This window comes from Manihot esculenta, chromosome 9, assembly GCF_001659605.2.
Source record: "Manihot esculenta cultivar AM560-2 chromosome 9, M.esculenta_v8, whole genome shotgun sequence".
NCBI lineage: Eukaryota > Viridiplantae > Streptophyta > Magnoliopsida > Malpighiales > Euphorbiaceae > Manihot > Manihot esculenta.
The window spans coordinates 8,731,337-8,755,405 of record NC_035169.2 but is presented as its reverse complement, the minus strand read 5'-3'; the positions used below and the strand labels follow the sequence as shown (position 1 = coordinate 8,755,405).

General features: G+C 30.7%; 3 protein-coding genes across 11 annotated transcripts; 2 read left to right on the top strand and 1 right to left on the bottom strand.

The window, feature by feature from the left end:
• Positions 1 to 226: 226 nt before the first annotated feature.
• LOC110622535 (NAC domain-containing protein 90) lies at positions 227 to 1,450 on the top strand. Its single transcript, XM_021767072.2, has 3 exons — positions 227 to 442; positions 588 to 886; positions 985 to 1,450. Exons 1-3 carry the CDS (start codon positions 244 to 246, stop codon positions 1,345 to 1,347), a joined length of 861 nt encoding a protein of 286 aa, XP_021622764.2. The 5' UTR covers positions 227 to 243; the 3' UTR covers positions 1,348 to 1,450.
• Positions 1,451 to 5,094: 3,644 nt separating this feature from the next.
• Positions 5,095 to 8,455, bottom strand: LOC110622755 (cyclin-dependent kinase E-1). Of its 9 annotated transcripts, none has more exons than XM_021767376.2 (3): positions 8,198 to 8,455; positions 7,601 to 7,698; positions 5,095 to 7,336 (listed from the first exon to the last, which is right to left on the bottom strand). In XM_021767376.2, exon 3 carries the CDS (start codon positions 7,104 to 7,106, stop codon positions 5,673 to 5,675), a length of 1,434 nt encoding a protein of 477 aa, XP_021623068.1. In that variant the 5' UTR covers positions 7,107 to 7,336; positions 7,601 to 7,698; positions 8,198 to 8,455; the 3' UTR covers positions 5,095 to 5,672. The 9 variants fall into 9 exon arrangements, with proteins under 9 accessions (XP_021623068.1, XP_021623069.1, XP_021623067.1 ...); XM_021767377.2 differs by having other exon boundaries at positions 5,095 to 7,226; XM_021767375.2 differs by having other exon boundaries at positions 5,095 to 7,196.
• Positions 8,456 to 19,526: 11,071 nt separating this feature from the next.
• LOC110621904 (NAC domain-containing protein 90) lies at positions 19,527 to 20,560 on the top strand. Its single transcript, XM_021766198.2, has 3 exons — positions 19,527 to 19,692; positions 19,844 to 20,136; positions 20,234 to 20,560. Exons 1-3 carry the CDS (start codon positions 19,527 to 19,529, stop codon positions 20,558 to 20,560), a joined length of 786 nt encoding a protein of 261 aa, XP_021621890.1.
• The last annotated feature ends 3,509 nt before the right edge of the window (positions 20,561 to 24,069 follow it).

The window sequence follows — 24,069 nt, the reverse complement described above, 5'->3', positions numbered from 1 at the left end:
TCTGTTATTGACTTGTTTCTTCAGTATACAAATTTTCCATGCACGGATGGGGAGCAGAGGACAAAGGTTTTCTCCTACGTAAGCGCGTTGGAAGTTTCGAGGCAACTGCACGTGTTCTTCTTTTCTCATTTCACTCGTCTCCTTCTCCCTCTTTCTGCTTTCTTGCTTAACTAATTAAAATTTCATAAATCCAAGAACTCCCTTCGTGTGTGTATATATATATATATATACACGCAAACCTCCATGAGTGAGTTATACTCGCAACCCAATAAAAAAATGGAGGATTTGCCACCTGGTATTCGCTTCTACCCTACAGAAGAAGAGCTTGTCTCATTCTATCTCCAAAACAAGCTTGAAGGCAAAAGGCTTGATCTCATCTTGGCCATGGACAGAATCATACCAGTTCTTGATATATATGAGTTCAATCCCTGGCAACTCCCACGTAAAAACTACTAACTTTTTCCTTAAATATTTTTGTGGGTTTTTAATTTGCTCATTGAAAAAGGTTGTTTCGGGATCTCAGCTGCTAATTTTATAGATGAAAATGGTGCAATATCCCATTAATTCCCATGATCGTTTTTCTGCAGAATATGCCGGAGAGCTGTCGAGCAGAGACCCAGAGCAGTGGTTTTTCTTCATTCCAAGGCAAGAAAGCGAAGCTAGAGGAGGAAGACCAAAGAGGCTAACAAGTGAGGGATACTGGAAAGCTACGGGATCTCCTGGTCATGTTTATTCAAATAATCGCAGTATCGGCATGAAAAGAACCATGGTTTTCTATAGGGGAAGAGCTCCTAATGGACGCAAAACCGATTGGAAAATGAACGAGTATAAAGCTGTTCAACCAGATTCATCTTCTTCCTCATCCACTGCAGCTGCATCACCAACGGTACAAACTATATATATATACATATAAATTTTGATATATATGTAAAAATATATAAATTTAGGAATAGGATTAATTGATTTCATGGTTTGTAAATGCAGTTAAGGCATGAATTCAGCCTGTGTAGAGTGTACAAGAAATCAAAAAACATGAGAGCATTTGATAGAAGACCAGTGGGAGTTGATGAAGAGATCATGAGAAGTCATCATCAAGCAGCAGCACCTGCTTCTGCTATTATTCAAGCTGATCATCACGAGTCAACTACATCATCTCATGATCTTCAAAACCCTCCAATGGCGTTGGAGAGATCAAACTCAGCTGCTGGGAGTTCATCCTCAGAAGATCATGCCCCAGACATTAATCCATCTCAAACAGATGAAACTAGTAGCAGCCTTATGTCTCTTGATACTCAACCTTCATGGGATTGGGATCAACTGGACTGGTATTATGGAGGAAGCAGTTAACTAATTTCCACTCTAAATAAAAAATAATGTAATATAATTAAGAATAACGATGCTAATCTGTTAATTATTTAGGATTTAATCATAAATCTCCTACTTACTATTATTTTTATTTAAATTAGAAATCAAAAAATAGAACATGAAATCTCTTAATCTACTATTTTATATACTCGCTGGATCCTTATTTTTTACTTTAATTTATAATTAATTACTTTTTAATGGATATTAATTGTTAATTTTTATAAATTTTGGTGTCTGTATTATAACCATTCGATTCCAGAATATTTAATGATTAATATATAATAATTGTATAATTAATTCAAATTCCATCAATATTTATTTATTATAACTAATTAATTATACTTAATTTTAAACTGTAAGATCAGTTCAAATTTCAATTAAAATAAAAAACTATAAACTTTTACTAATAAAAAATAAAGAAAAATTAATATGAAAACTTCCTATTAAACTTAAGTCATTTAGAACTCTTTTCCTTTAAAATAAAAGATTTGAATGATTTCATTTTTTTTTATTACATTTTTTATTTGAAATGAAAATTTTTCATTTTTTTTAATTCATAAACTTTTATTTTTAAAAAAACTATAACTATACATGATTTTAATAGAATTTTATTAAATTTTAATTTTTCTTATAAAATTAATCATGCTAAATGAAAAGTTTAACTATTAAAAATAAGAGATTTTAAGTGAAATTGAAAAGGCAATGATCAAAATATTAGTAAGGGTTTATATTGATTTATATTTTGAGGGTTAAAAAAAATAAAAAATTATATCACACGAAATAATATTATGAGATTCAGCTATTAGTTTGTAGGAAAGAATCTCATATCGGTGGATTAAAGAAAATTCAAATGCTATATAATAGTTAGGACGAAACTAGCTTGTGGAAAAAAATCTCATATCGACAAACGACGGAAAATTTGAATGATATATAATAGTGAATAGAAACTATTAGATAATTTGAATTAATCATTTTGAGTCAAATAGAAAAGTGAATACAAAAGTTATTTGGATTAGTTTGAGCCGGATTATTTCAATTGGTATTAGAACCACCAAATTGTGAAGAACTAATAAACTTGCAAGAAAAGAACTATTGGTATTAGATAAGGTAAAGCCGTCCGAAGTTCGCTATATTCAAAAATTCGGTCATGACTTAGCAATTATATCTGATTTAGTTGCAATAAGAATATCGCAAAGTTACTATCAAACTCGTTCGCAAATGGATTCATTTATATTATGAATTTAGAATCCTCCATACATTCTAGTCAAGAGTTCTTACGTCATTGTATGCATCATAATTATTAAAACTTAAAAATAAGCAAATGATATAGCTTACTGATTGAGAAATTATTCAATGCAAATAATTATATATTAATCATTTATCATAATAAAACTTAAATAAAATCAGATCTATTATAATTAATGACTTTATCTAATTATATTGAAAATAATTATTTAAATTGAATTTATATAAAATGAAATTCTAATATATATTTATGTAAAGCGGATTTAAACAAAAATTAAATGCTATGTAAATATGTTGAGTCTCGTCAAAACAGCAATTTTGAAAATGTCAAGAAAGCTAAACCTGCGTATTACTTTTTGCCACGTGGAAGTTTTAGCACTCCCCACAAAAAGATTGGTTTGTATATATATCATAAACACTCAGCCTAATATATGAAAGGCTTAAATGTTGAATAAATCTAAAATTTTAAAGCTTTTATCAATTTTAGTTAATTTTATTTTCTTTTATTAATCTTAGTCTAATTTAAATTTTTAATATTAATTTTAATTTATTATAAATATTCTAAATGGTCCACGGATGGTTTATATATTTAAATATTTGTTAAAATTTACTAAATAATTAATGATAATAAAAAAACACATGATTGCTAATTTTTTAGAGAATAAAAAAAGTAAAATATTGATGAAAATCTTATATATCTATTTTAATATTTTTTTAGTATAATGGAAATTAATTTTATTTTACAGAATTACTGTTTATACTATAATTTAAAGAATATTTTATATTTTAAAAATTATTTCTAATATTGTTTTAAATAATATAATATTTTTAATTGTAAACTTTGTTTCATAAATAATATTTATAAATACATTAAAAAATATATAATGAGAGATAGAAAGGGAAAATATTTCATAAATTATATTAAGTAAAATAAATAAATATATTAATTTTTTATTATATTAAATAAAATTTATTAATTTTAAATAATTTAGGTGAAAATTAATCAAATTAATATAATTAAAATAATAATTTAAAATTAGACTGTAATTAATAAATATTAAAAAATTTTAAATTTTTTATTATGAGATTTTTAATTATTCGTTAGCAATATCAAATTAACTATTAATATTCATAGTTTCTAATTTAAATTATGATTCTAAACTAAAATTAACACCAAAATTTTTAAATTAAAGTCTTTCTGAAATATGATGCACTGTTTATGGAGAGACTTGTAGAACGAGAAGTCAAAGTGAGAAACAAGACAAGGAAATAACAAAGAAGAAGAGAAGAGGCTGCAAATGAGTTTCTGCCCCACTAAAGCTAAGCACATCACTCATCAGTGTGTGATTGAGAAGCTAAGCCGTCCAAATAACTGAAAAAGAAAGTGACGATTGACCTTAGCTGTCCTAAGTGGGTTTGGTTAATTTGTATAATAATTCTCAATTTTCAAAATTAACTAATTATAATATATTTTCATAATTTTCCAACTCATTTCTTTATTTTCGTGAAACATGTTGATGCCTTTCCTCTTTAATCATTTCTAATCGACCCTTTTTGGAAACCGTATGAATTAGCCAGAATCTGAAATTATTCGATTCTAATTTTCCAATAAGAATCGAATTAAAATTAAATTAAATATTTTATATATATTTTTAAATAATTTTTAGATATATCATATACTTTTAATACAGTTTTATACATATATATTAATATCATAATGTACATATTATAATCATTAAATTATATATATATTATAATTATGAAAAATTGACAAACTATTGATATTATAATAATCTATTGATTCAAAAATATTATAACTTTACAGTATTTTATATTTATATTTAAAATTTTTAATTTTTAGATAAAATTTTAATTTTTAAATATATTATAATTATAATGATTTTTTAAATATATATATATATATAAATAATTTGATTAACTTAAATTAAATTTTAATTAAAATTTTAAATTTTTAATCACTTAAAATCTACAAAGGAGGTTATTATTTAAAAAATTTAAAAATTTTATATAACTAAAAATTTTAAATTTTAACTAAAATTTAACTCCAATTAATTAAATTATTTATGTGATAAAAATGATGATATATAATATATCGTAGCACTCAAACATTTGTCTGTTGATAAATATATCTGAATAAATCTAAATGATCTCAGATTTTACTCTCTAATTTTTTATTCTTTTTAAAAAAATACCGTAAAAATATATTTAATTAAAATTAATTTAAAAAATTAAAATTTTTTATTTAAAATTAAAAATTTTAGTTATAAATATAAAAATTAACCATTTAAAAAAAAAGACTATTATAATTAATAAATAAAGAACTCTATTAGGCAATTTGTACAAGAAACCAAATTATGCAGAGCTTAATTAACTAATCAATCAATACTAAGGCTTGTTCAAAGTTTCATCTTCAAATTTCGAAAACTATTAAAGAAAGAAAATTATAAAAAAAAATTCTGAGTAATTAAACCGCTAAACCAATAACAAATTCACTACTAACATTTAAAATATATTGTTAATAGCACAGCAGCCAATACCTTCGTGCTCACTTTTCATAAGAACATGAGACATGACATAGTGAAACCACAGTTGCCATATCATGGCTAGAGTCAATTGATTAAGACAACGGAAATGAGCACAACCAGAGAAACAGCTCAGTGAAATTCAACCTCATCGAAACAAAATGAATGCGCGTATTCTGCTTCACGAGCAACAAGAAGAAGCCTTTCTCTCACATTTAAGTTCATACACAGATATACATCCCTTAAAAGGGTAAGAAATGGCATTTTCTTTAGCCCACCGGCGTCAAGGAACCATTCCAAATACAAACCATATTCTAGCACCCTCTCCTTCCTAGCCATTTGAATGTGTAGCTCAAAAGTTCCTCCTTATAGGCATCATTTAAGCTACCTCCTCAAGCACAGATGAGGGTCCCGAGTCAGAAAAAGGTCATACAATACAGCACCTCACCAAATGTCACATACGTGGCATGATTGAAAAACCTGAACTTAGATTATAGCTCACAATCAATTGTCATTTGCTTATTGGCGTCTGGATTTCTGCTGTGGAGGGTATCCAGACCCCATTCCTGGTGGGTCTTTTCTCCGTAAATGTTGCTGCTGATGAGGCTGGGCAGCAACACCACGTGGCATTGGTATCCCAGCTGGATTCATAGCACCTCCCATCCCTGCCTGGGCCATATTGTAAGTGGCCATGACCTGAGGTTGCATTCTCGGCATCCCAATTTGCATCGGTCGAGAAGCAGACCTGTTAGCCACTCCATGACCACCTGGCATACCTCCAGAGACTGCATTTCCGGATGATACCGGTTGTGGAGGCTGAAGGCTAGTTGTTCCTTCAAAATCTGTATTTGTGTCTACTGGACGAGTAGGATAGTTTATCACTTTTTCTCCAGGTTGCGAGGGCACAAGCGCATTGCGCCCTGGTAGAGGTTCAATCCGAAAATACTCGTGTTCTAGAGCCTGTGCTGCAGTTATCCGCTTTCGAGGATCATATTCAAGCATCTTAGACAGGAGATCATATGGAGCACTTTTTGGAGAGAGATGCACAACATTATGCAATCCTGTATTTTCATATTTGTGCCCTTGAATATGTTGCAAATCTGATTGCCAATGTGGAAGATTTGCAAGTGTTGGCCACTTCTCAAGTGTAGGATGGCCTAAGACCTTAAATATCTTGTCCAATTGATCCAGCTGGAAGGGATTTGGTGTGGATTTGGCTTCTGCCCCTTGAAAAAGTGGCTTCAAAGTCAAGAGCTCAGCAAATATGCATCCCACAGCCCACATATCAACAGCACTCGTGTAGTGCTTTGCTCCAAGAAGCAACTCAGGTGCACGGTACCAAATGGTTACTACAACACCATTATCAGATAATGGCTTCAAGGGAGCTTGATATATTCTTGCAAGTCCAAAATCAGCAATTTTGACAACCCCATGTTCATCTCCCTCACCCATAACTAGGATATTTGATGGCTTGAGATCTCGATGTATGATCCAATTACTATGAAGATAGTTCAGTCCATTGAGCAGCTGCCACAACAATGATTTCACCGTGTATTGATTAATACAATGAGAACCCTTATCTCTGTGATGCCTAATGATTTCATAAAGATCATGTTCGGCATAATCAAAAGCCAGATACAGAGACATATCAGCATGGTTAATGTGTACATTCACAAGCTTCACAACATTTTCATGTGAAATCTCCCTAAGCAACATGATTTCACGGATGGCAGTAGGGGAGACACCATCTCCGTCCTTGGATTGCTTGAATTTCTTGATGGCAATGGATTTTCCACGATTTGCAGGAGACTTGGTTTTTGCCAGGAATACAAGACCATAAGTGCCTTCACCAATCTTGCCAATCAAATTGTACTGTTGCAGCCATTCTGGCTTCTCATTGTTATTGGAGTTAGACACGCTTCTATTGTTGGTTGTGGCATTGCCATCCCCCATAGTTTCTTCAAAACAGCTTGTGCGGTGGGTGCCTTACAACACAGGATGCCACAGTTTGCTAGAGCTGTTTGTATTGTAGTAATAACCTCCCTGAAATTTATTAGGAAGGGAATAGTTTTGCTGGTGAAATTATCAAGAAGATAAGGGATAGAAGTCACAACGATTGGAGAGAGATGTTTTTATTGAAAAATGCTTCACAGGTTTACAATGGCAGATGTACAACACCTCATCTACAAATAATACTGTGTCAATACACTTCTAGTAAAATTTCAAAAGCTAGCCCCCCTTTTCATCTCTTCCCTTCCCCTGACGAATATTGTCTTTTTTTTTCACAATTCTCACAAATGCAAAATCAATTGCAACAGAATTCTAAATTTCAAAGGATTCAAATGCACCATAAAGTAGAATCATGCTAAGACTCTAATCAAACAAGTTGCCAAAATGAAAAAGAAAAGAAATTGCAGTATGGACTAGCAAGGAGAAGAAAACCATACCTGATTAAGACAATAAACGTTGACCCATAAGGCAAACTGTGCACAATGAGAGGATTTTAAAGTGCCAAGTTTACTGATAAATTGGATACGGAAGACTACTGCACAAATATCCAAAGCAAAGATCACAAAACAGAGTAGCAGACACAATGAACATTTAAGGTAAGTGGGCAAGAGGAGAACCCAAAAGCTAAGAACTTTGGAAAATTCCCAAGTAACCTCAAACTCAGATTAAAAAATAATAGAAATCAGTACAATTTTCCCCATAAATGATACCAAGAAAAACAAGGGAAGAGCTTAAGACTAAATCCTTGCTGCAAAAACAGATGTTTATTGAATAAAGGAATTACTTTATTCATTCTTCTTTCATGTAAACCATCTAGAATATGCCATAATTAAAATCAAATTAAGAACTGCGTCTACTTCAGATCTTGAACTTTGCCCTAGGATGAAAGGAGCTGAATATAAGAAGAAAAAACCACTAAAATTGAAATTTTAAGCTTAAATAATAGTTTTAACAGATAAGGGTTTTAGGGGAAAAATTGTGAAAAATTGGATATAGCACAGATAAATCAAGCAAAGAGCAGGGAAGAGAGGTACCGACGAAATAGAGTGGAAGCAAAATGGAGGATGTTGCTTAGTGGTCTTAGCATTGCAACGTCCGGTGAAGCTGAAGGAAGAAGAGATCGATGAAACTAGACGATTGAAGGCCTGACCGGCGATGCAAATTCAGGAAATGAGGTTTCAATTTCATCGTCGACTAAAAGGAAAAGAATAAGGAAGGCGAAGTGAAGAATTGGTGGAGGAAAGAAGGGAAGGTAGGCTAGGGTTACAGCAGAAGTTATGAATTTGCATCAAGGTTACGATTTTATGGATAGTTAATATTTTTATATAAAAATAAATTTTTGGCAAAAATCAATTAAATAATAAATCTGTAAATTTTAGTCATAGCAAACGGTTTAAATTATACTTAATTTTTTTTACCTAAATTTTGCGGCATATTTATTTTGTAAGAAAATAATTTAAATAATTTTTATAAAATTATATAAGATAATTTTTTTATAAAAATAATTTTAAATTAAAAAAATAATTTTTTTTTGTATTAAATAAAAAATTATTTAATTAAATTAAATTCTTCTTAAAATCTTGATTTCAAATAGAAAGATTAAATATTCGATATTTTATAAAATTTATATAAAAGTTAATAAAAAAAAGTGAAATTATGATGAATGATCTAATAATTCCTCACAAGAAAATAGTTATTTTTATTATTATTTTTTTTAAAATTGAAATTAGAGATTGAGGAAATGAACTTAAAATTTCACTTTAATATCATATTAAATTTATAATTACAGTTGTCTTCATTACTTAATTGTAGTTATTTATATATATGGTTTGATGAATCAAATGCTTACAAAATATCTTGAATTAAAAAATAAAAATAATTTTTCTTTTATCTTCATTCCACCTGCACAAAAATTCAAAAATAATTTACCAAATCAAATATTAATTTATAATACGTATAATTTAATTTAAAATTTTAAATAAAATTACTTCAAATTTTAATATATAAAATAAATAAATTTATTTTTTTAATTTAGACATTTTCACTCCGATCATTCATAATTTACAAATAAATTTTAAATATAATTAATTTAGTTTTATACAGAATTAACTTAAATTCATTTGTAATAGAATTACTCCACCTAAATTAACTTGAAAATATAAAACATAATAATACCAAGCAAAAGAATGAAATTCTATCCCAAGCATTGTAAGTAATATTCATCTAGAAAGCAAAGAAATTGCTCACTTTTCTTCTATTTGGATTGATCGTATCCAAGCTTGTTTACGATTTTGTTCTATACTAGTTTTATAGAATAGTAGTATTATAGAGGCGTTTTTCCTACACAGAAAGTATGTTAAGGGATCTTTTATCTCTTTTCCTTCTTATTCTTGCCATGGAGTGTTTGAGTCATTGTATTAATTATTTGATTGAGATTGAGAATTGAAAGCTATTCAACTTACTCTGTCATTACCTGGCACTCTCTCACCTGTTTTTTTGCAAATGACCTTTTATTATTTAGGGACGTAACAGTCCATCAGGTTGGTATTATGAGACAATGTTTAGATTTCTCTAGTATAGTTTTGTGACAGAATGTTTGTGCAATGGAGGGGTCTAACTTGTAGTAGGGACTTATTGCAACAAGGTTCCTATATGGAGATTGGTAATGGCCATTTGAGAAATTTTTAGAATGATGTATGGTTAGGTGATTCTCCATAAGTAGATCATGCTCTTGTTGCGGTTAGGTGTATCAGGAGACGTCCTAGTGTTGGAATTTGATCTCTCTTTATCTTTCGATATCTCTCTGCCTCCAATTGGAAACTGTGGTGGTGAGTCCTCATCTTTTTATATCATAATCAGGTAGCGCGGAATGGTACTTCCTCTGGCAATTTCTCTATGAAATCTGCTTTTTTGATACACAAGAATATGATTTTAGACCAATCAGATAAAGTTTGGGGCTGTATTTGGAAGTCTAAAGTTGCTTAAGAAGTTCAGTCTTTTCTCTAACTCTTCCAGCTTAGTAAGTTGATGACAAATATGGAGAGAAAACGGATAAGTTTTACTATTGACCCATCCTGCTTTTGTGTTCGGGTGCCATAGAAGGTAGAATTCATATTTTTATGGAGTGTTGTAGAGTCAGAGAGGTATGAGATATTATTTGGTATTGTGCTTCTCTACATTCCTTCTACTTGATGTAGCCTACGGATTGGCCGATGGCTGCTTCGAGTTTTACCCAAGTATCATGTTTGTAATTTTTCTCGGATCAAAATTTATGTTTAACTTTGTAGTATCTATAGAAATAGCTTAATGAATTGATCTTAACAAGGGTTTACCACCCTCTAGAGAGTAAGTTTCATATGCTTAGAATTGCTTTGCATATTAATGTTGTTGCTTGGGTGGGATAATATGTGCCTAGAAATAAAAAACTTATTGATGTTTTTTGGGTTTTCCTAGAGAGAGTTGGGTTAAATTAAACATTGATGGAGCTTGAAGGGGGTAATTCAGGCTACAACAATAGGGTAGTGTGTTGAGGGATAGTAGAGGGTTTTGATTGACTAGATTTATTATTAGACTAGATGTTTGTAACTCAATGCAAGCTGAATTAAATTCTCTTTTATATGGTCTATGTATAGCTTGGGATTATGGAATACAGAGACTATAGGTTGAGGTTGATTCTAAAGGGATTTTGGATTTGTTGCAATCTTCTGTGAAACAGGTTAGGTTGAATTTTTTTAGTCTGCTCTCAGTGTTAGGAGTTGCTTTCTCGGCGTTGGCAAATGGTTTTGCGACATTGTTATTGTGAAACTAATGAAGTGGTTGATGGGCTTGAGGTTGATTCTAAAGGGGTTTTGAATTTATTGCAGTCTTCTGTGGAAGAGGTTAGGCTATATGCTGCATTTTTTTAGTATACTCTCGTAGTATTAGGAGTTGCTTTCTCGGCCTTGGTAGATAGTTCTGCGATATTATTATCGTGAAACTAATAAAGTGATTTATGGGCTTGCAAATCTGGTCATTGGTCATTCCGTACAATTGGATTTTTCTACTTCTCTCCTTATTGCTATGCGTGACTTTATTGATTGAGACATTCAAGGGATTGCATCTCCTCTATGATCCCTCTCAAGTTTTGTTTATTCTTTTAGTTTCCACACCTCATTATGATCCCTCTCAAGTTTTGTTTATTCTTTTAGTTTCCACACCTCATTTGTATAAAAAAACATGAGAAAAAAATATTATTCAAAAGAATTTATTTTCTTTTATTATATATTTACATGCATACATTAATTATAAAATATTAAAAAATAAAATAAAATAAATGTAATAAATTTTAATTATAATTTTTTAAAAATCTTTTTAACAGTATTTAACATGATTTTTTTTCTTGAAAGTCAAATTTAAATAACATACTAAAGGAGGAATACAATTAATTAAATTGAAATCAAAATTGACATCATAGCTATAAAATTTCAAATTTGAAAGATGAAAAAATAAATTAATATGCAGAGTTAAGTCCCACTCATTATTTCGTAGTTATTTATATTTAGACTGATTTGATTCAATAATTAAAGATATATGTATCTCATTTCGATATATAGATTTGAACTCTATTCATCATTTAGCAGTTGTTTATGTTTAGACTAACTTGGTTGAATAACTAAAAATATATGTAATTCATTCTGATGTGTAGATTTGAGTTTCACTCATAATTTAGTAATTATATATGTTTTTTTTTGAAATGGAAATTTAGTTACTAAAAGAGTAGAATTTAAGATCTCTCAAATTTATTTAAATACACTTACCACCAGACTAAATTTGTGAGTGCAGTAATTACTCGTCTTTTTTAAAAAAAATATTAATTTATCAAATGAAGTCACATTAATTATAATTTTTACAGATAAAATTTGATAATTATTTTTTAAGTAGAGTTGGAATATAAATATATTAAATAAGTGATATATTTTTAATTACTGATTAAGTTAGATTAGATAAATTTAATAACCCATTATTGATTATTTAATTTACGCTTTCAAAAATCATTTTTAATTATATTTTTAAAAAAATTTCAAAAGAATTTTGAAGCCCATGTAAAATGAGTAACTAAATTATCATATTTAGTTGAGTATAATTAATTAATTTCGAGAGATGCAACTTGATTAATAAAATAAAAAAAATTCAATTATAAATATTTTTTAAAATAAATTTCATAAACCGTTATACCTCAATTGATAAATAAGATTTAGATATATATATAGATAAATAAATTATATTACAGATCAATTAATTAATTTAACTATCACGTCAATTTTTAATAATTTGAAATAATTTTTGAATTTATATGGAGTTATTGAAAAATTATTACAAATTAATTTATAAATATTTTTTTATTTCTTCGGATTATCACTATCTAAAAATCTGCTCCTCTTGTATATAAAAGAAAAAAAAAAAAACCTTATGCTAGTCTCTCTATTATATTTTGAGAAAAAGCTAGCAATGATGTAAACGATCATATCGAATTTCGGTGATAGGAATGTTGAAATATACAGTAAAAATCAAATATATATAGCAATTAAGAATAAGAATCAGTTGGCTTTATAAAGAAAAGCACCTTCCAATCGCATTGCCTTCCACTTTCCTTTTTTATATATAAATATTTATTTTAAAATTATTTTTAATAATTCAAATTCTTTAATTTTACCTTCTTTTATTTTCGTTTGCAAGTGTAAATTAAAATAATTTAAAATTTTAATTTAGTTTTTTATTTATTTTAATTCGGTTTGATTTTTAATTTTAAAAATTTCGGTTATTTCGATTCGATTTGATTTTAATTAGAAAAAAATTAAAAAATCGAACCGAACCGATTTAGTAATAATATAAAAATTAAATCATATTAAAATTAAAATATTCTAATTAAATTTTAAAATATTAAAAATAAAGTATAAAAAATAAAAAATTATTAAAAATTCAAACTAATCAAATCGATTCGATTCGTTTTTATAAATACTATAATTTCTATTTTTAATTTATTCAATTCAAAAAATTTTAATTTATTTAACTCAATTTGATTTTAAATCCAACCGATCAAACCTAAATTTAATGTTCATCCCCTCTCTCCTTATCTTTTACAATTTATTCTTTTTCTCGGCTATAACCTAAAGTAAATTCAAATCATAATTTAAGTATGTGAGAGCATATTCCAATCCAAAGCTAACAATAATATAACTTCAAATTGAAAGTATAAAGAAAAGATTATGCCCAAAAAAAAAAATCAAAGAAGAAGTGATGGTTTTATTTAGTTGGGTGTAATTTAATTTTGAAATTTTAAATTTTAATAAAGTGTTAAAATTTTATTTATTTAGTTAAATATATTTTTTAATTTAAAAAAATAAGTTATTTTAATTAATATTAAAAATAATTTATAATATAATTATTGAAATTTAATAAAATTTATAATTTAGTCCTTATCATTTTAATAATAAATAATTTAATCTCTAAAATTTTATTCTGTTAAATTCATTATTAATATATAACAATTTAATTTTTTTAATTTTAACAATTTATAATAATTTAATTTTATAGTTTTAATATTTACAACGATTTAATTTTTTTAATTTAAATTAATTTTTTTAATTAATAGTAATTTAATAAAAAAATATTTTATTAATAAAATAAAAATTCAAAAATTAATCTGTTTACTATTAATGAAACGAGGTGAGAAGAGAATCAATGTAAAAATAGAAAATGAACCAAGTGTAAAGTGTTGATGACCGACATTTTGTGGATAGCCATTATGAAAAGAAATGGGAGAAATAGAATACTGCTTTATGTTTGGGCTATGAGAGTTTTTTGTTTTTAGATGGAAATTGGAGATTGAGAGAGTAGAATATGAGATTTCTTAAATTTATTCAGATATATTTATCATCAGATTAAATTTATGAGTGTCTCAAAACTTTCTTTCATAATTAGATTTTAATATTTTATAAAATAAAATTTATTTTCTATGAATGGAACTCAAAAATCATTGAATTTATGTAAAAAAAAAAATAAAGTTGATGTCATTTGGTCACTAGAATTTTTTTTCTTGTTATCGAAAATAAGATTCATTAATGGTCGAATCCCATTACAATGTCCAATTACAATAAGGGCTCACCAGGCCCAAAATCAGAGAAACTAAAAAACCAAGTCCCAAATCCAACCCAGCAAGGAAGAAATCCAAAGACATTAAACACAGAAACCCTAGGAGAAGTCACCGACTAAAACCCGAGGAGAAGTCAAAGTAAAAAACACGATGAGGAAAAAACAAAGAAGAAGGGTCTGCAAATAACTTTCTGCCACATTAAAGCGAAGCTCAAATTGAATTATCATAAAATTTTTTATTAAAAACTTTTTTATAAAAAATATTTTTTAAATATAAATTATTTTTCACAATGAGATCTAATTCTCTAATATGTTCACTAGGTAGATAATTTGATGCATGATAAAAAAAAAAAAAAAAACTTTAGCATGTTAATCCATTCGATGACAACAGCCCATGCTACTGTTTAAAATTATTTATAAAATATGTAAAATAGTCACAAATAAACTGTAATTTAGTGATATTAAAATTATTTTGGACGTATTGAGATTTTTAAATTTTAAATTTAATTAAAATTAATTGTAAAAAAATATTAATCAGTTTGATTTATTAAAAATTAAAATAATTTTACCATTATTTTATTAGTGAATGTGTTAGTTCAGACTCTATTAGTAAAATTTATTTTTATAATATTTGTGGGGCGGCAGATGGGCTTCTAGTTGGAATAGAAGGATGTGTGCGTTTAATTTTCATTACTCTTTGTAATTTTGGTAAAAAAAACATTTATAATTTAAATATTTACAGCAGTAATTATTTATATTATTATTATTGTATATTAAATTTTACATCAATAAAATTAATATTAATATATTTTTACCTTTAATTCTAATATTTTTTAACACGAAATCTCAATTAATACAAAAAGTGTATTCTATATGATTTAGGGATAATCGTCCGATCGGTTCGATTTAAAATCGAATTAAATTAAAAATCAAAATTTTAATATTTATAAAAACTGAACCGAAATCGAATCGAATCAATTTGATTTTGATCAGTTTAAATTTTTAATAAATTTTTTATTTTTTATACTTTATTTTTAGTATTTTAAAATTTAATTGAAATATTTTAACTTTAATATAATCTAATCTCTCTATATTATTGAAAATAATATACTATTAATGCTAATTGGTTCAGTTTGGTTTTTTTAATTTTTTTTTATCAAAATCGAATCAAACTGAAATAAATAAAAAAACGAACTAAATTTTCAAATTAATTCAGTTCGATCGATTTTTTCAGTTTGAACCTATTGGAATGAACTGTCTAATTAGGAGAAGATTATGTAATCATGGATTTGCACAATTAACAGACCTGATATATAATGTTTCCTGTACAGACTTATCTTGTTTCCTTAGAATAGGATTGCTTCATTTTCCTCTCTTAATTTTGTGTTGTAAATATATCTATATATAACCTCCTTTCCGGAGAAGAATACACAACAACAAAATTATTCACAGATTTTATCGTTCAACATGGTATTAGAGCAATTCTAATTCTGGAAGAATTACTTTCTAAATTTCATATCTTGAAACCACCACCATAACTTACCATCTGCAACATCATATTTTGTATTCCCCAACACCATTATTGCTCAGCCACCATCTGCATTCCCATTTTTTCTTTCCACTAATCATTGCCCAAACACTATTCTGAACCTAAATGGTTGAGACCAACCCCATTATTCCAACTCTACAAAACAACCAAACACCACCAATTATCATCAACCAAGACAGTTTTGCATTCCCCACCAGTGTTATACTTAATGAAACCAACTACCCATTATGGTCACAAATCATAGAGATGCGCATTGGCTCTCGTAATAAGGCTGGATATCTCACTGGAGAAGTGAAGAAGCCACCACCCGAAGATCTTAGTTACGCAATACAGGTCACCGAAAATCACAAAGTGAAAAGTTGGCTTATTGACTTAATGGATCCATTGCTGATGCAGTGGTTCATTCGTCTTTCCACGGCCAAGGAAATTTAGAAAGATGTAGTAAAGACCTTCTATGATGGATTGGATGAGACTTGTCTCTTTGAATTGAATAAAAAAATGCTTCTCCACCGCACAAAATGGTAGACCATTATCCACATATTATAATGAACTTGTTGCTATTTTCCAGGAAATAGATCACAGGATGACCTCTCAGGAAGAAATCGTCGAAGGGGTGATCCAATTGCATTCCGCAATGGCTAGGCTTCGAGTTTATGTTTTTTTAAGTGGGCTTGATTCTGAGTTTGATGATGTTCGTGGAGAAATCCTTCGGAAGAACCCCCAAACTTAATCTAGAGAGCACTTATGCATATGTACGAAGAGAATACTAGCAAAGACAGACGATGGGAGGTTCTCGACCTATCTCTGAAAGCTCTGTTATGGTAGCCAAACGAACTCAGCAAGGACCATCATCTGGCTCAATAAAAACTCAAAGTGCCAAGTCTAATAATTTTGTCTGTCGTTATTGTGGCGAGAAAGGGCATTCAAAACAAAGATGCTATGAAATCATAGGCTATCCTGAATGGTGGAACTTCACAAAAAAATCAAGGAAGAAGGTTGCATGAACTCCTATGATGGCTGCCACAACAGAGGTCCAACAAAATATAGAGGACAAATCACAACCTACAGCTAACGTTACCCACCCAGGTATTGTTGATAAGGATATTCTGATCCGGAAGATTCTTGGTTATGGTATTAAAAGGGGCAAACTCTATTACTTGGATCTGACAAAGAATGGAAAACAAAAAAATAACCTTGCATGTCAAACAAGTAGTAGAGATAAAGCTCAAGCAACTGTTTGGTAATGGTATCGGCGGTTAGGACATATTTCATTTGGATATCTTAAGAGATTGCAACCGTATCTTTTTTCAAATTTGAATATTTCAGACTTTCATTGTGATATTTACGAACTGGCCAAAAGTCACTGTATTTCTTATTCACCATGTTTAAATAAATGTTCTGAACCATTTATGATTATACATTCTGATGTTTGGGGCCTTGTAAAGATTCCTTCTATTTCTAAAGCACGATATTTTGTTACATTAATTGATGAGTGCACACGAATGACTTGGGTGTCTCTGCTTCACAAAAAAATTGATATTCTTACAGCATTTCAGAAATTCTACAATATGATGGGCACTCATTATTAAAGGCAGATTCGTATTTAGCAAATTGACAACACACTGGAGTTCCTAGATACAAACTGTGGGAAGTTAAGCGAAAGAGGGATTCGACATCATACTTCTAACACCTATACTCCACAACAAAATGGCTTGGCAGAAAGGAGAAATGGGCAAATCATGAAAGTTGTTCGTGCTTCTCTCTTTGGCATGAATATGCTTCGGTTCTATTGGGGAGAAGCAGTGAAGTCTGCTGTTTATCCAATTAATCGGGTCCCCTCTCGCATACTTAATTTTGGAACTCCTCAACAAAAGATGCAAGTTGTCTTCTCATTGTCACATGTCCCAAATCTTGAACCAAGGGTTTTTAGTTGCACAGTATATGTCCATATTCCAAAAATTTTGCGAAATAAACTTGATCCTTGTGCTAAAAGATGTGTATTTGTTGGCTACTCCGATTTTCAGAAGGGATACCGATGCTATGATCTACACACAAAAAGATTATAAGTGACCTTTGATGTGTCCTTTCGTAAATCAGAACCATACTATTCAGGAGGAGTCACACCTCCTTCTTTTCAGGGGGGAGCTTTAGTGAAGGGAATGTGCCACAAGAAAACATGACAGATTTCTTAGAACTAGAGAAAGTAAGTGAAAGTTTTCAGCATAACAGTCAGCAAGGTTTCCCTGAAAGATGTGATGAAGATTCATTAGTTCATTCTGGAAAATTACAAATACTAATGTCTGCTGAAGAATCACCAACACCTGAAGAGTTGCCCATGATAACACCATTGACCAAAGAATCAACTCAGAATGTCCTTGACACTAACATCTCTACTCAGGTAAACTCGAGTCCTATACTTGATGAGTGTAATGAAACAAGTAACTCTTGTGACAATTTGGCTCCTAGATATCTACAAAGATCAAATAAGGATGTACCAAGGAAACAGTATGAACCTGACCTTAGAGCCAATGTCAAGTATCTAATTAGTAATTATCTTTCTACTCATGGATTGTCTAAATCGTATGCACTTACTATTAATCAATTATCCAAAATATTTATTCATAGTAGTGTGCAAGATGCCTTAGCAGATCCAAAATAGACAAAGGCTGCAATTGAGATTGCACAGAATTCCGTACAACACGATCGCACCAAACGTGTTGAAGTTGATTGGCATTTCATCAAGAAAAAGGTAGACCAAAAGATTATACAGTTCCAGTTTGTCAAGTGAGAAGACCAGTTAGCTGATAAACTCACAAAAGCAGTGTCTGTGAAGATATTCCATGATATGGTTGACAAGTTGGAACATAGATATCCATACTCCAACTTGAGGGAGAGTGTTGGAATGAACTGCCTAATTAGGAGTAGATTACGTAATCTTGGGATTTGCACAATTAATAGATCTGATATATATTGTTTTCTATACAAGTTTATCTTGTTTCCTTAGAATATAATTGCTTCTTTTTTCTCTCCTGATTTTGTGTTGTAAATGTATCTATATATAATATTCTTTCCGAAAAAAAATACACAACAACTGAATCATTCACAGATTTTATTGTTCAACAGAACTGAATACTGCTCACCCTTAGTATGATTAATATTTCTACTATACTCATATTTATAATGTTAATTTTATCGATTCTCATCTAAATAATATGTTTTTCTCATTTTAAAAATATCAGTACAGTATTAATTTTACATGATATATAAGAAATAATCCTCCGTCCAATTAAGTAATATTAGAAAAAAAATAGTCTTCAAAATTCCAAAAGGGTTTTGAATTACAAATCTAACATTCTATGCCACCACTATTTTTTTAATGTAAAAAAATTAATTGGGTCACACGAAGATAAGCCAAAAAGCAAGATTTTCTATGATGTATCAAAAAAATAATAATATATTAATAATGATAAAAAATATATATATTTATGCATTTGCCGTCCAAGTTAGAAACTTGTGGCTTTGCCTTAATTCTCACTTCGTGCTTTCTTTTCTGTCTTCCATTTCTTTGATGATCCATCTCTCACTCTCTTCTTCTATATAACCGAGTGTTATCTTTATTTTGCTAGGAAAGAAAGTTGAACTTCTTGGGGAAAAATCCAAGTCCTTGTCAATAAAGAATTGCTATGGAGTTGGCAATTGGATTTCGATTTTACCCAACAGAAGAAGAGTTGATCTCTTTTTATCTTCATAACAAGCTACAAGACAAGAGAGAGGATGATCTGATCCAGGCTATTGATCGTGTTGTAGCTGTTCTTGATATATACGACTTCGATCCATGGCAACTTCCACGTAAGTATATACAATTAGCTTCAACTAAAATTCAAACTCGAGAACTTACCACTAGTGAAAGTTTCATGCAACCAAGAGCACACACAAAACTTGATGATCTCTCTTTGTTAGTGAATTGATTTAGGGCTTTGTTTGGTTTTAGAATTATCAGGAGAATTGTGCAGGAGGGATCCTGAACAATGGTTCTTCTTCGTTCCGAGACAAGAAAGAGAAGCAAAAGGAGGAAAACCAAAGAGGCTGACTCCTTGTGGATACTGGAAATCAACAGGTTCTGCTGGTTATGTTTACTCTTCCAACAACAGTTGCATTGGTGCCATAAGAACAATGGCTTTTTATAAGGGAAGAGTTCCTAATGGAAGAAAGACTCAGTGGAAAATGAATGAATATAAAGCCACTGAAGCAGCAGCAGTATCCTGTTCTTCATCTACTGGTGCACATCCAAGGGTATTTAAATTAACTCTCTCTCTCTCTATTTCCGCCCGCTTGAAATAAAAAATTTCACCAAAAATTCAATTGATTTATATGATTATACATTTTGCAGTTAAGGAAAGAGTTCAGTCTTTGTCGGGTATACAAGAAATCAGCAAAACGCCTGCGGACATTTGGTAGAAGGCCATCAGCGACAGAGAGAGGCGAGTCAGGTGCTCGACAGGTTCATAGCGAAGAGGGAAGAACAATTCATGAAAGCCCTCCAATGTTGGATAGAAGAAGCTCACCATCATTCTCACAACACAACGATGGCTATCTTCCTCAGCGTGCAGGTGATCAGAGCAACACGGCAGTGGCTCTATCTAACGAACCGCTTTGGGATTGGGATCATTTATATCACTGGTATCATGATGGAAAGGACATGCATCCCATGAAATAGCCATCACATATTACAAGAAGCGAATATATAATTTGGACTCTAATCTTTATACAAACAATCAGTTGGCAAATTGAAATTTACATTATTAACTTTTGATACATAGATTTTATAAACGTGTAATTATTTAAATCTTGATAATTTAGAGAGTGTGTATAAGCGTATGTTTATTAAAATCCATATGGTCTTTTAATTTTTGACTATGTGTATATGCGTTACATAGTCGGAGGAGAAGGAAAAAAAAAGTCAGGAGGTCTCTCTTCCTGCCCCTAATTCCAAGCTTAGTGGGTAAGTAAATTTCATGGAATTTTGAAGTTGGGAGAAGCTGTAATAGATCCATCCCCCAATGTCACACATATATCACTTCATAATTTTCAGACCCAAAATCAAATTTTCAGCTAAATACAATCCAATGACTTCATTAATTTTTTTTTTATTAATTTGCCATTTTTCTTTACTACGTTGCTAAATCTCAATAAAAAATACTTATAGGAATATAAACGAATTGAGTTGAAATAAGTTTTAAAGAGTTTAAATTTAATTTGTTAAATTATTTTGAATTCAAATCGAATTCGAGTTTTACTCGTTTTGAATTCGAACTAAATATTAATAAATTCTACCTCAATTTATTTAGCAAATAAATTTAGACAAATCGATATTTGATCCAGTTTAATTTTGAATAGTTTACGAACATTTTAATTTATTTATATGTATAATGAGTTTTAATTTAAAATTAAATAATTTTAATCAAATAAATATATATATAAATTAACTTGCAAACTCATAAAAAATAGTTCTTAAATCTTAATGATTTAAATATTTATAAGTTTTAAGAGTATAATTAAATTATGTAGAGCTGAATTTTAAAAAAAAAATTAAATTTAACTCATGCAAATATATGTAGGGTTTGAACCGAGTTCTCTTGTGATATTAATTTCAGTCTACTTAACGAAACGGTTTATAAGCCTATTTGCAAGTCTGCTTATAAACTCAAAAATGAGTTAAATTCATAAGTTTTAATAAATAGAATACTATAGAGTTCAAGTTTGCCTCATTTACTAAACGAACCTGAAAGTTAAACTCGAACGTGACTCGTTTAGAAATTAAATCAAATCCAGTTAAATTTTTAGTGAGTCGAATCTCAAGTAGTTAACAAACAGTTTAATTTATTTACACTCCCAAATACTGTAAAATTAAAATAATTAAAATAATTAAAATAATTATTAACTGACACTAAAATTAAAATAATTTTCACTTAAAATCAATCATTACAATTTGTAATGTATTTTTATTTTGGTTATTCAATTTTAATTTATTTCTTAAAATTTCTCAAATTTCAATTAAATTTTCATTAAACTTCTTTTTCCAAGTTATTTTTTTTAAAATTCTTTTCTATTGTTTATTTTATATTTTTATTCTCTTTATTTATAAGAAAAACAATTACAAAATTTTTTTTCTCTCCATCATTTAAAATAAACTTCATTTTGCAATATATATATAAAACAAATAGAGAAATTTAAGATTACCTAAAATTATTCAGCCATCCATAACAAGAAAAAAATAAAGATAGAATAATTTCATTTTTTTTTTCTTAAACCAATACTCCTTATATAAATTAACAAAAAAAAATCTAAAAATAAAATCACATTTCTAATAATCATCACTTATTGAAATTTTTTAATAAAGTCAAAGGAATATTTTTTAAAAGTAAAACTATTGATTATATTAATAAAATTTCATCAAACAAAGAGGGATATCATCCCAAACAGAGAGACGATCATACCTAATAGATTCTCTAGCCAAAGTATGAGCAGCTAGAGTAGCATGACGACTGATGACCGCTGGATTCCTTCATCCCGGTCCAGGGCCTCGACCACAACCTAAAGCCCACTAAGTAAAGACCCACGTACTTGGCACCCAAAGCAGGTCCGGCTCATCCAACTTCCAAGGCCAGGCTCGATCAAGCCTCCTCACCCAGATTGGCTCAGTCCGCGCGAAGCAGGCCCTTTTCCCTCTGGCCCAATTCTTGGCCCGACCCAGTATCCAGAATGATACTCACCGGACAGCCTGGCAGATCCGTTCGAACGTACACCCAGGGAGAATCAGGGGCCGTTACGCATGGGGCAGGCGCTTGATACCCTCGTACGCCCGAATCTGTATGGCAGAGATGCGTGGCCCAATCCTAGAGAGACATTTACACGTCACCAGCAAGCAAGACGAAATGGATAAAAGGGGAGTCCCCCCCTCAGAATGTTTAAGCTTTATTTTCCCTAATACAAGAACGCTTGTAAAACCCTATTCTATTGGATCTCAGATCATCAATTGGCGCCGTCTGTGGGAAACGACGGAGATCTTTTCATCACCGGAGTTTTCACTCTCAAAGAAACCCACTGAGATCCACGATGGCTAATCACCAAGAAAGTAACCTTAACGTCCCAAATGACCTAAGCTCTGCCCAAGAGGGGCAACAATTCTCTTTTTCTAGTCCTACGGCATTGAACAACCAAACACCTGTTCCTCTTAATCCCTCGCCAAGTTTGGCAGGAAATACTCCCGCTGTCACCTTGTCTAACCAAGATCTTCAAACCATGGCTTTCCAGTTACAAAACACAGCCCACTGGTTGGGGCAGATAATGCAACAGAGAGGCCTCAACACCCCAGCAAATACTCTCCTGGTTGTAGAGGAACCTCAGACCAATGACCCCCGACCTGCACCTGACCGTCTTCAAACCAGCAGCCGTGATACTGAAGAGAGAGGGAGAAGAGCCGGCGAAGAGGAAGGACCGGAGGCCCGAATCCATGGGAGGAGGGCGAGAGAGATGATAGAAAATGAGGAGGTGGATAACTATTCCGCTGAAATAACCGGGTGGACGGGAACTGAAGCAGAGGAGGAGGAGTACCACCTGGAGAAAAAACTCAGCCCAAAAGACGAGAAGGTGGACCAAAAGTTGAAGAAACTGAGAGAACAACTCCTCGCCGAGTTAGGTAAGAAAGACCACAGCCAAACCTCTTTGCCTACTTCTTCCCCTTTCTCCAAGTGGGTGCAGCAAGAGACTGTCCCTAAGAAGTTTATGATGCCATCAATGGCGGCTTATGATGGAATGGTAACCCGAGGGAGCACGTCATGAACTATAAGACCTTCATGGAGTTGCAAACTCTATCTGATGCCTTAATGTGTAAAGTATTCCCAACGACGCTCTCGGGACCAGCGCGGGCGTGGTTCAACAGTCTTGAGGCTGGAAGTATCAGGAGTTTCAGAGACCTACCCATTCGCTTCATCAGTCGATTTATAGCCGGAGTGCCAGCGGAGAGGAAGACGAGCTACTTGGAGACAATAAGGCAGAGAGAGGGTGAATCACTCAGAGAGTATGTCGCTCGTTTCAATACGGAGGCCCTGCAGATCCCCGATCTTGATGAAGGAAAGGTGGTAGAGGCAATGCAAAAGGGAACGACCTCTGCCGAGTTCTTCGGTTCCTTGAGCAGGAAGCCTCCCACATCCCTGGCCGAGCTGA

Bases quoted from the DNA above. Each gene is read 5' to 3' on its own strand.
- LOC110622535 (XM_021767072.2), top strand. From the start codon at position 244: ATGAGTGAGTTATACTCGCAACCCAATAAAAAAATGGAGGATTTGCCA. The intron at 443-587 runs GTAAAAACTACT...GTTTTTCTGCAG, and splicing joins CAATCCCTGGCAACTCCCAC to AATATGCCGGAGAGCTGTCG. The intron at 887-984 runs GTACAAACTATA...TTGTAAATGCAG, and splicing joins CTGCAGCTGCATCACCAACG to TTAAGGCATGAATTCAGCCT.
- LOC110622755 (XM_021767376.2), bottom strand. From the start codon at position 7,106: ATGGGGGATGGCAATGCCACAACCAACAATAGAAGCGTGTCTAACTCC.
- LOC110621904 (XM_021766198.2), top strand. From the start codon at position 19,527: ATGGAGTTGGCAATTGGATTTCGATTTTACCCAACAGAAGAAGAGTTG. The intron at 19,693-19,843 runs GTAAGTATATAC...TAGAATTATCAG, and splicing joins CGATCCATGGCAACTTCCAC to GAGAATTGTGCAGGAGGGAT. The intron at 20,137-20,233 runs GTATTTAAATTA...TACATTTTGCAG, and splicing joins CTACTGGTGCACATCCAAGG to TTAAGGAAAGAGTTCAGTCT.